The sequence below is a fragment of the Egretta garzetta genome, unplaced genomic scaffold, assembly GCF_000687185.1.
Source record: "Egretta garzetta isolate BGI_Z169 unplaced genomic scaffold, ASM68718v1 scaffold232, whole genome shotgun sequence".
NCBI lineage: Eukaryota > Metazoa > Chordata > Aves > Pelecaniformes > Ardeidae > Egretta > Egretta garzetta.
This window is the reverse complement of record NW_009258959.1, coordinates 436956-449247: the sequence shown is the minus strand read 5'-3', so window position 1 is coordinate 449247 and position 12292 is coordinate 436956. Positions and strand designations below refer to the sequence as shown.

Below are 12292 nucleotides of genomic sequence, written 5' to 3'. Positions count from 1 at the left end.
TAGCAAAAACCAGCAGCTGTAGCACCAGGCAGAAGGTATTAACTGAGTCTGTAACTCATCCTATCTGTAGGATAGGAAAAGCTCTCCTCAGAGGAAGGAGGGAGCATCCTGGGCTCTGGTCCTAGCACCTGATGCTCCTTCTGCTTTTTCTCCAAAGCCTATATAACACAAAATAAATAGTCACTGAATCGGTCACAGATTTGCAGATAACTGGTGAAGATTTGTACAGTCGCATGCTTTGGTTATTTTTAATTTTAACCAGTGCACTCAACAGACATGTACAGGAAACTGAGAAACTCCAACGTGTCTTCTGTGATTTGGCAAATTCTCCTCTGGATGCAACGTTCCTGCAAATGCAGCAAACCTGTCTTGGTTTCCCTTACATCAGATCTACCGTTAGCAACCTCCCACTCCATGTTTAAGATGCTCTTTTTCAACCTGACATAAACATGGAGCAACATATCCATTTTAAATATGTAAACATCAACATACAGATGAGTTGATCCATACCACAGATCGTGTTTTCAGGAAGATGTTGAAGCGTTCTCCCAAGTGGAATTTCCATGTGAAATACGGTGGTTTTAAATGGTGTTTTGCCTTGATCATTGTCTTTTTTCCTGGAACGGGCTACTGTGGGTCAGCCCAGCATCTAATCAAGTGATAATTTCCCTGACCGGTCATAAATGCTTACCATGTAAATGGCTTGCTAGCATTTGCTACATCTGTAACATATTTTCTTATTTCTGACAGACACTTGAAGAGCTGGAATGCCATGGGCCTGTGATGTCTGAGCAAACCCGAGCAGAACTGGAGCAGAAAATAGATGAAGCGAGAGAGAGTATTCGCAAGGCTGAGGTAAGAAGGAAATTATTTTGTCATATCCAGCTTCTTGCCACAGAAGGATTTACATTACAGCTATTTAATTTTGTTGGTGGAAATGTAAGCTCTTAGCGTCAAAAATCAGGGAATCTTAGGATGTCATTTTTTTCTTTGATTTCATACTTCTCGAATCACTGAATCAACTTCATGAAAGACTTGAGATTAGAAAAATAATATTAAAGAAACCTCCCAATGAGGAGTGATTAAACTTGCTGCATTTTCCACTATTGCGCAGAGGTCAAGAATCTCGACGTTTAGGGGCTTTGTCTTAAATGGAGGAAAAACAATCTCAAGTTTGCTAGCTCCCTTCTGCTTGAAGGAATTAATACCAGAAAATGGTAATCATATCTTCATGCTTTTTGGCTTCTAGAAGTACCTGCCACATGCTGATGTTCCTTCTGTTCTGGTATTTTTTGATACATGTATTACTTTGTAATGTCAATGGGAAAACATTTGAACGAATCTTTGTATCTCTTTCTACTTTTACTCTGACGTAGTTCTGAAAAGGTTACTGAGGTTTATGAGGCCTGTGCTGGGTTAAGAAAAGCTCATGAAAAGGTAAACCAGCTTCATACTTGACTGCCAGTGTTGGGTTAGTAAAAGTTAACTGTTTTCATGGCCAGTGTTTCAAAAAACCTATTGCCATACATTGCAATACCCAATGTATTGGTTTTCGGCTGAGTGGGTTGCTTAATTAAAACTGCAGAGCAAACGTAATTATTTCAGTTAAGTGCTTCTCATACTGCTAGATATTCAGAGTACCTGATGTAATTAGGAATGTGATTTACAGTTCAAGAGGTTAGAAAATACAGAGGAAAATTATTCTTCCTACTGGGGTGATAAATGTTAGCCTCTCCTTAAAACAACTGCAGAATGTGCTCTATTAACAGGAAGTGTTTTAAAATGCAGTAGCCTTTTCTTTCCAGTGGACTCTTTCAAACAGACAGTACTGCAAAGTACTTCAATGTATGTATAGTTAACCATTAAATATGCAAGGACAGAGAGCGAGAGAATGGGAGAGAAAAGCAGCAGCAGAAGGAAAGAAAAATCAAGATAAGAAGTTGCAGAGGAGAAGGTTCTTGCACAAGGATATTACAGAAGGCACAAATGAAATCAGGCTGGGACGTCAGTGATTGCAAGGCTTAAGAGTGCATAATTAACAGAACCTAATACATCAGTGGAAACTGAGCAAAGAGATAAGATGTTTCCTTGGGGGAGGTGACGGGGAGAAAAATGGACAGGAGTATTTTTTATAGAATCATAGAATGTTTTGGGTTGGAAGGGACCCCTAGAGGTCATCTAGTCCAACCCCCCTGCAGGAGCAGGGACACCTTTAACCAGATCAGGTTGCTCACAGCCCCGTCCAACCTGGCCTGGAATGTTCCCAGGGATGGGGCCTCCACCACCTCTCTGGGCAACCCCTGCCAGGGTTTCACCACCCTCATTGTAAAGAACTTCTTCCTTATATCCAGTCTAAACCTACCCTGGTTTAGTTTAAAACCATTACCCCTTGTCTTGTCACTGCTGGCCCAGTTAGATTCTGGAAAGTCAGAATGTTAAAGGTGCGTGCTGCAATAGTAATGGCTAAGAAGGATCTCCATGGTAGAAATTAGGCTGTGGTCCTGCGTGAACGATATGGAGAGCACGAAGGCAGGCACAGCAAGCCAGTCACTGGCTCTGCAGGTGCAAGCAAGGAAGACATTTAAGAGCACACGAGGACTTTGGCCCAGCAGAAGGTTGGCTTTTCTGAGAGAACGAGCTAAAAGAGCTTGAGACACAACTGCAAGTTTCCTTGGCCACAGCCACAGAATACAACTGAAGATAGAAGGAAAGTGCCAAGAAGTGGAAGGTTTATAGAAAAAAAAAAAAAAAGAGAGAGATGTGAGATCAGAAATAAACCCTGTGGTGTGCTGTAGAAGGCAGCTGTCTCTTCCCAAAGCAGAGGGATGGATAGAGCTCCACTGGGAAACAAACTGGGCGAGAAGGGCACGGCCAGGAGGATGATTCATAAAAGCAGTGAAGGGGGAAAAAAATAGCATGCGGTTCTCAGGTGGAATGAGGAGCAAATGTGGAGTCCTATACATGCATCCTTATAAACACCACACAGTACTCCAGAGAGGTAGAGAGCATGAATGTTTTTCTCCAAGAGATGTGTTCTACAGTACCTGGTAGAAAGCATTTAATACAGACAAATAATGCATCTCTGTGGTGCTCCAGTGCTAGCTGGTGTGTCGTATACAATCAGAAAATCATAGAATGTTTTGGGTGGGAAGAGACCCCTAGAGGTCACCCAGCCCAACCCCCCTGCAGGAGCAGGGACACCTTTAACCAGATCAGGTTGCTCACAGCCCCGTCCAACCTGGCCTGGAATGTTCCCAGGGATGGGGCCTCCACCCCCTCTCTGGGCAACCCCTGCCAGGGTTTCACCACCTTCCCGATGGTAAAGAATTTCTTCCTTAGATCCAGTCTAAACCTCCCCTGCTTCAGTTTAAAGCCATCCCCCCTTGTCCTGTCCCAGCTGGCCCTACTAAAAAGCTTGTCCCCCCCTTTCCTCTGGGCCCCCTTGAAGCCCTGACCGGCCGCACTCCGCTCTGCCCGCAGCCTTCTCTTCTCCAGGCTGAACACCCCCAACTCTCCCAGCCTGGCCTCAGAGCAGAGGGGCTCCAGCCCTCGCAGCATTTTAGTAGCCCTCCTCTGGCCCCGCTCCAACAGGTCCATGTCCTTCTTGTGCTGAGGGCTCCAGAGCTGGACGCAGGGCTCCAGGGGAGGTCTCCCCAGAGCAGAGCAGAGGGGCAGAATCCCCTCCCTCGCCCCGCTGGCCACACTGCTGGGGATGCAGCCCAGGGTAGGGTTGGCTTTCTGGGCTGCCAGCGCCCATGGCCGGCTCATGGCCAGCTTTTCATCCACCAGCACCCCCAAGTCCCTCTGGGCAGGGCTGCTCTCCATCCTTTCTTCCCCCAGCCTGTACTGGTACTGGGGGTTACGCCGACCCAGGTGCAGGACCTTGCACTTGGCCTTGTTGAACCTCATGAGGTTGACATGACCCCACTTCTCCAGCCTGTCTAGGAAGACTCAGTGGCTGCATGATTTTCACCAATTTTCTTCCTTTTCTTTTGATACAAGTTTTCTACTGTGTATTTCGAAGACATGAAGTTGTCTCGAGGTTTTGAGTGGTAGTTGTGTAAATTATTTTGTGTTTGTGACTTTTATATATTACCACGCTGGTTATTTATAGTACAGAATTTTTTCAAGAGCGGCTACTAAGTGAATTCAGGAAGCTGGAAGCTTTTACTTAAGGATGGCCTTTTCTTTTAGCTTCAACCCTTATTAGTCCCCGCTCCCCAAAGTGGCACTATTAAGTAATTTCAGGACCATTAATTAGAGAAGAGATTTCTTGGCGCACATACAATCTGTAGAAGAATTAACTGTAAGCTTTGAGTAAAAATGTTTTCTTTTGTAATGCAATCGTAATTCTTTTCAGTATGTGAAAACCAAACATTTTTATATTTAAGCGCAGCTGATTAAGTGGGAATGCCTGATGATTGGGGAGAGGAATGGTATTTGTGCAAAAAATTACAGTCACGTATTTAGGCTGTTGAGGAGCCGTGAAACTGCGCTTTCGCTGTCCCACTGCGCTACGTTTGGGTCAAGGAGCTGCGCCTGGTAAGTAAAGCCAAGCAAGGAGACGCCTGATTTAGCTCAGTGCTTTGCAGAGGTCCTTCTCCGGAAAGCCTGTGGGGAGAGAGGGGTGCCTGGAGAGTTGGCAGGAGTCAGCCGTCAGCTATTGGAAGGACATGGCTTAGGCAGGAAAAAGATTTTTTTAAGCACCTCCCATGTTATTCAGAAAAAAGAGGACTTGGGAAGTAGAAAAAGAAGGATTACGCAGGCTTTGTTTCTTGTTAGTGAAAGTCAGTTTGATGTATGTAATTTATAAAGTAAATCGGAAAACAAGCAGTCCCCAAACCATACAAAGAACTGTTTATTGGCTTTACATTTGCGGCTGTTACTGAAGGGACGGCATTTTACGGTTGCCTGACGCCCGACGTGGTTGCACCCCGTGCGAACAGCCCAAGGTAATTTGCCCTTTCCCACGAGTTCGTTCGGTATCACCTTGTCGCCTTCAATCTTAGCATCTGCAAAACTTTGTGGGTGCTGCTGTGATTGTAACTGGAAGAGTAAGATGTGCTGGTGCCGGGTCTGAAAGCGTTTGATGATAAGACCTGGATTTTGTGTTGTTAAAAAAAAATAACAGACTGTAGGTATCTGTGGGTAGGTATCTATGTGACTTTGCTTGCAACGGCAACAAGTATTGGTTAGTGGCAACAAGTATAGGTTGGTGGCAACAAGCATAGGTTAATGGCAACAAGCATTGGTTAGTGGCAACAAGTATTGGTTAGTGGCAACAAGTATTGGTTAATGGCAACAAGCATTGGTTAGTGGCAACAAGTATTGGTTAATGGGAAAAAGGATTAGGTAATGTAGTGGCAACAAGTATTGGTTAGTGGCAACAAGTATAGGTTAATGGCAACAAGCATTGGTTAGTGGCAACAAGTATAGGTTAATGGCAACAAGTATTGGTTAGTGGCAACACGTATTGGTTAGTGGCAACAAGCATAGGTTAATGGCAACAAGTATAGGTTAGTGGCAACAAGTATAGGTTAATGGCAACAAGTATAGGTTAGTGGCAACAAGTATAGGTTAATGGCAACAGGTATAGGTTAATGGCAACAAGTATAGGTTAGTGGCAACAAGTATAGGTTAATGGCAACAGGTATAGGTTAATGGCAACAAGTATTGGTTAGTGGCAACAAGCATAGGTTAATGGCAACAAGTATAGGTTAATGGCAACAGGTATTGGTTAGTGGCAACAAGTATTGGTTAGTGGCAACAAGCATAGGTTAATGGCAACAAGTGTAGGTTAATGTGCTGTTGTTTGTTGCCATGATGGTCAAGTCTCAGACGTGGAAAGCTCCTGTTTACTCGGATCGAGTCGAGCAGCGAGAGGATAGTACATCTGGGAGATGGCAGGGGTTGCAGGGTATGAATTCCCTCACCTTGAGAGAATTTCCTCAAGCCACCGGTCGCATCAACAGCAGTACCTGCAGAGCAGCACGTGTAGGGGTTGCTGTTCCTAAATGATGGGGTGGGTGTACTGCTAGCACTTGGAAGACACGGGCGTTTTGCTGAACGTTTTTTGTCGATCACGCGTGTGTGCATGTGTACGTGCCGACGCTTTCTCTCCTCTTGTCGTCTGTTAGTGCCGTCGTTCCTCATTCCATAGACGTTCTCCCTTCTTCCTTTTGTTTTTTTTGTGTTTTTCTCTCAAAATGCATTTTATTTTTATTTCCTTTCTGGAGTAGCGTGCCTGTTCTATCCCATTTTGGCTTCTTGACCCGCTCTTTGGTGCTTTTTTCCTTTGCAAATCTACTCTCTTCCTCCTTTTCTTTCATCATCATTACTGAAGGGGATGGTAACTTCATAAGCACATTGGGATTAAATTTTGCCTTTCTTCCGGCAAAGCTATTTTGGTCATCACTAGACACTTCCACTCGCATGTTTCTCCCTGGGGAATTTTACATTCTTGACATATTGCTCTGGTGCCAGCCTGCTTCGCTATCAGAAGACAAACCGGTCCCTCTGTGCCATCTGATACAACGTGAGCTGAGTCAGAACCTTTTAGAGACGATTCGTATTGGTAATATGGTTTCTCCAGGGTGTATTGTGCATAGATGTATTCCTCAGAGACTCCGAATCCTTTGAAATCTTAACAACTGAGAGGAACTGAGGAACGGGACTGTACGTATACGTTGTGGTTTAACCCAGCTGGCAACTCAGCACCACGCAGCCACTCGCTCACTCCCCGCCCCCTCTGTGGGATGGGGGAGAGAATCGGAGAAAAGAAAAAAAAAAAGTGGCTTTGAGATAGAGACAGTTTAATAAGAGAAAATAATAATAATAGTAATAATGAGAATGATAACAGAATATACAGAATATACAAAACGAATGATGCACAATGCAATTGCTCACCACCCGCCAACCGATGCCCAGCCCGTCCCGAGCCGCGATCAGTCCCCGAGCCGTGATCACTCTCCCCACGACCGACCGAACTAACCCCCCCGAGCATGACGTTCTATGGTATGGAATAGCTCTTTGGTCAGTTTGGGTCAGCTGTCCTAGCTGTGCTGTACTCCCAGCTTGTTATGCCCCTGGCCGAGCAGGAGAAGCTCAAAAAGTCCTTGAGTAGTCTGAGCACTACTTGGCAACAACTAAAAACATCAGTGTGTTATCAACATCCTTCTGGTACTAAATCCAAACCACAGCACTATGCTAGCTACTATGAAGAAAATTAACTCTATCCCAGCCGAAACCAGGACAGTATAACTTACACCTTTTCTGACAAGCGCGACGGGTGTGGAAGCAGGCACAAGCTGAAGGTACAGCAAAAAGAAATCAGTAAAAATGTGCGTACAGCCAGGACATACTGAAGAAATCTTTGGTTTTGTCTTCTGCAAGGTGTAGTGCCTGAACATAAGACCTGAGCTTGGCACATTGGCAGCTCAGTGGGTTATTTTTGGTCTTTTTCTCTGTGGGATAGAAGGTATTTTTCCTTGGGATGTTTCAGGGAGTCCTTGATTAATGTTTGGGAAAAATGTGGTTTACACCAGAGCGCTCCTGTACGGTTGATACATGACAGGTGATATACAGTGACTGTACTTGATAACCAGAACCCATCTTTTCTTCTTAAAAATAAGAAGTTTCTGTTCTATTAAAGGTTTTTTGTTTGGTTTGCTCACTTGTTTTTAAAGCACATGTTAGAATATGGCTGATAATAACCTCGGGCACTGGCAGAACGCTAAAATCGACTGTGTTTAATGCTACACCATAGAGATTAGATTCAGAGGAACTTCATCCTTGTCCAAACAGCATTTAACTACTGCTGCATCAAGGCTGGACTTTGATAAAGGCAAGCACTGAGAGCTTGTTTAAACTGAAGGTGGCACAGTCCAAGGATCACCTGTAAAGGAGGTTGCACCTTTGAAATTCAGTAATTTGAGAAAAATAAATTATTCTTGTAGCTCCTTTACAGTTAACCAGCCAGCTCAGGTAATGGAACTTCTGTATTTTAAGCTTTCATTTTTGTGACAACGGTAAAGAAGGCTGCTGGGAGCTTTACGGCTGTTAGTTCAGCCAGTCGGATAGGTCTGATTTGCCTTAAAATAGCTTTCCATTTCTTCACTGCCTGTGTCCCTTTCTCTGTAAACTATTGGAGACAAAAATTTACTGTCCTCTGCTGATCTGTGTTGCAGAAGTAAGGGGAAAAAAAAAGTCGAAGCTATTGCTTTGGTTTCTGTAAGCCTTCTTTCAGCCTGCATCCTGGACCCTGAGGTTGGGTTACTTGAATTCTTCCTCTCATCGTATTTTGTCTCTATCAAATTAAAGACTACGATGCTTTGATAGCCCAGTGTGAGTCTCACCAAGCCGGGTAGTTGGTCCCAGGGCTGACATAATTTTTCTCCGTGATGATGGGAGATTTCCCATTTGTGCTCGGGTCTATGCTCAAGGAAGGTCATGGGGCCTCCACAGCAATTAATCCTATTTCCACTTACTTATAGGGGGATGCATTTTGTCTCATCATTAGGATAGCTACAACTCTCAGGAGAGTATTTGTACCAGCTAAGATTTGATTAAGACTCATTACGGTGCTGTTTACTTCGTTTGATTAGTTCAGAAGCTTAGGTCCATCTTTAATTGTAAATGGAGGACTGTTTTCTCCCTCCCCTTCTATTTGGCTATGAATATTTATTACTGTGCTCTGGTAACAGTTGTGTTTGCTGGCTGGGCTCCTGTTCTATCTTGGGATCTAATCTATTAATTGTATGCTGCATGTGGTCCTACTGCATCTCAAGCAGACGTCGCTACGTTTCAGCCTGTTGTTATATTTGCGTCTCTCTGCAGCTGAACCTTTCAACCGCAGGAGCGGTGGCGTTCTCTGCTCATAAGAAATGTGAGAAAAGCGAATTCCATATGCCTCGCTAAAATGAATGCAATGGAATAAGGCTACCAACCCCCCCGAAAGTTGAATTTGTAAAATGTCACTTGCTGCCATCTATGGCTTTGCTGGGGGAACATATGCTTGGGAGAGCTGTGCTAAGTAAACAGATTGCCTTCTCGGTGTGAGATTTGTAGGAGCTGTCTTTCCGGCTAGGCGGAATGAGGACTGGCCTGGAAAAATGCCGCCGACATCCACAGATTGGGAATTTTGAACTCTTTTTGGTAAAAAGCAGTTTGGTGAGGACATCTGCAGCGGTGAGAAGGTCATTGTTGAGAAGACCATCATCAGAGCCCTGAAGCGGCATTACGGTATTTTAGATGTACAAGTCCGAGTATTTTATCAGCTGTATCCAAATATTGAATCATTCTGACTGCAATGTTGTAAAAGTTACCATATTGGAGAGTTTTTATCTTGAATTAATACTTCCTGATAATTATTTTTCAGGGACTTGGTGTAAGTGAGGAATGCTCAGTGTGCTCAGATCCTGCTTAAATATTTCACAGTATATTTTTTTGACAAACCTGCCTGTTCTGCTATGAGCAGCGAGAAAGGAAGTCTGGGCTATATGAATTCACAGTAATAATAATAAAAGATATTTTTTTCATTAGTGGACATTTAACAGAGGAAGGTATTTTGTGGGATGAAGGGGCAGGAACAGACACAGAGGTGTTTTGAAGCTGATGATGAAATGCAGTCGTAAAGATTCCTGGAAGGATATAGTCAACTAAAGAGCCATGTTTGCTGTCTGTATCTTCAAGATCCTTATGTACCACAAAGGGTAGATATCCTTATGTATGGAAACAAATGGATAAGTCATGTTGAAAAGATCCTAAAAATAACAGTCATCATGACTTTAAACTTTGCTGAGATGAAGAATAGTTGCTGTAGGACTTCAGGCAGGAGACTGCCTCTCAGGTCTTTTTGGAAAAGGGGAGCAGGATTAGTCTGGGCTACAAGAGTATTAATGTTGCTTGTTTTGTAGATTTTGTCTTTTTTTTATTCAGCTCTTTTGAAAGGTGGATCACGCTGAAAATCCAACTCAGTTCCTTAAACCTGTGGTTTGAAAGTGGCATCATTTCATCCGGTTGCTGAGGTTAGGGGCTCTGGGGGTGTCTCTAGCCCAGCTTCTGCTTCAATCTTACTGAATTTTTTGACTGTGAAATGTATACAACATCTTTCACTAGATTGAGAACCAGGATTCACTACCAGGGCTGCAGAGAAGTGTGTTAGTAAAGGTTTGCGTACATACAATTTTTACAGATTTGATTTTCTGCTTACAGAATTTGGGTAATTTCCATCCAGTCCCATTACGAGTAGCTTGGGAACAACTTCTTAAACCCTACAAAACGCTTCAATACTGCTCTCATCTGCTCTCCATCTCCTTCCCCACCAACTGCTCTCTCTGTTTAGGAATCTCTAATGATTTTAATATGCTTGAGCTTGGGAACCACCAGCCTGCCGGCTGGGCCGGAGCTACACAGGTGGACTCCTCTCCATTAACAGCTTCACCTCTGTTTTCTTAACCTTGGCATTCACTCTTGAGACACGTTATCTGTGTCAGTGTTTCATTTCCCCTTTGCTTTACCCCAACAGTCTCGTTTGATTCAACTCCACGCAGAATATTTAGCATATAAATTAACTAACTCTGCTGTAAGATCTGTAGAAACTTCCCGCCCATCCTCCCACGTAAAAAAAAAAAAAAACCCACTCAGTGTTGTGTTAAAAATGTCATTTATTAGCTAGCACCCTAGCTGGTGCAGGAAAAGTATTGGGTTTGGGGTTTTTGGTCCTGGCCAGGTGAATTCGTAGTGGCTGGTGGTTCCAGGTTACACAGAATCCCAGAATCCCATAATGGCAAGGGTTGGAAGGGACGTTGGGAGATCACCCAGTGCCACCCCCCTGCCCAAGCAGGCTCACCCAGAGCAGGGGGCACAGGACAGCGTCCAGGCGGGGGTTGAAGATCTCCAGAGAAGGAGACTCCACAGCCCCCCTGGGCAGCCTGGGCCAGGGATCGGGCACCCTCACAGTCAACAAGTTCTTCCTCCCGTTCAACTGGAACCTCTTCTGCTTCAGTTTGTGCCCATGGCCCCTTGTCCTGGTGCTGGGCATCACGGAGAAGAGTCTGGCTCCGTCCTCGTGACCCCCACCCTTGAGATATTTGTAGGTGCTGATGAGATCCCCTCTGAGCCTTCTCTTCTCCAGGCTGAACAAGCCCAGCTCCCTCAGCCTTTCCAGGTTGCGGCAGGACTCGCTGCAGGCGCTCGGTTGCAAGCAGTGGCTGAGCTCCCCCTGGAGCCAGGTAGCAAGCGTATTTTGGGTTTTTTGGCTGCAGAGAAGACAAAGGAAACACAGGTTAGGGCAGGAAGAATTCGCTTTCTTACGTGTTTCTTATACATCTCTGGCATCATATGGTCTTGATTTCTAGTACTGCAGATGAACGCTGCACAGGTCAAATTACTGATAGACTCCCCTTCCAAGGCTGAGCTCAAGTTTGTGCCTCAGGGATCAAAATTTTAGGTGAGTCGTGTTGGACAGGTTTGGGGTTTTTTTTGATTTGGGTGGTTTTGGCATAGCTAACTTTCCACCCCAAACGTCAGCAAGGCAGTGAAAATTGAGCTTCTTGGATGGTTTGCTCATGCTTCCCTGCTTTAATAGCACTGGACTGTGATTTAAAACTGATTTGCAGGGGAGGGCTTACGCTGGGTTTTGAGATATTTGTGGCATTCTGATACTTTTTTTTCTGTCCTCATAGTTACTTCTGCCTATCAATGTGTAAATAATTCTGGTGGCCCAAAATGTCAATGATACAGTATTGTGCATTAAAAGAATGGTTTCATTTTCATCCTTTTTTTAGTTTAAAAAACCTAGAATTTAAACAAAAATTACTCTAAATGGGAAAAATAAAGATAGTATCTTTCCAACCTTTCCATTTTTCTTCTTAGCTAAAACATTTTGCCAAATGAGACTATCGAGCCCGCTCATGATTTTGTTCCTGCCGCTAGAAAAAGATTGCAGTGGAATAAAATACTTCGCACAAAAGATGGCTTAGGTCTGCTTGTAATCCTAATTTAATCTCATTTTAATGTCTGAACGTGCTCATAAGTGTAACTTCTGTGTCAAATAAATGATTCTGAATTCTTTAGGAGAAATAATACGGGTTTGGCAGGGGGGTTCAGGTGGCTTTAGTACAGATCAAAAAGCACAGGGAATGCACAGCCGAGAGAGAAGCACTCTCTGAAAAATCATGGACAATAAAGCGACTTTGCTTTCAAGAAAATCCAATCAAAACCGATCTTAAAAATCGTAAACCACAATATTTCAGGGGCCACATTAGATCGGCTTTGCTGGATTTCTATGTTT

The 12292-nt window shown here is 44.0% G+C and overlaps 1 protein-coding gene across 1 annotated transcript in view; it reads left to right on the top strand.

Moving 5' to 3' along the window:
- Positions 1-12292, top strand: part of FCHSD2 (FCH and double SH3 domains 2) — a 195824-nt gene that overhangs the window by 160535 nt on the left and 22997 nt on the right. The window contains exon 11 of the mRNA XM_009634579.2: positions 751-855. Coding sequence (XP_009632874.1) covers positions 751-855 — 105 coding nt within the window. The remainder of the gene's footprint in view (positions 1-750; positions 856-12292) is intronic.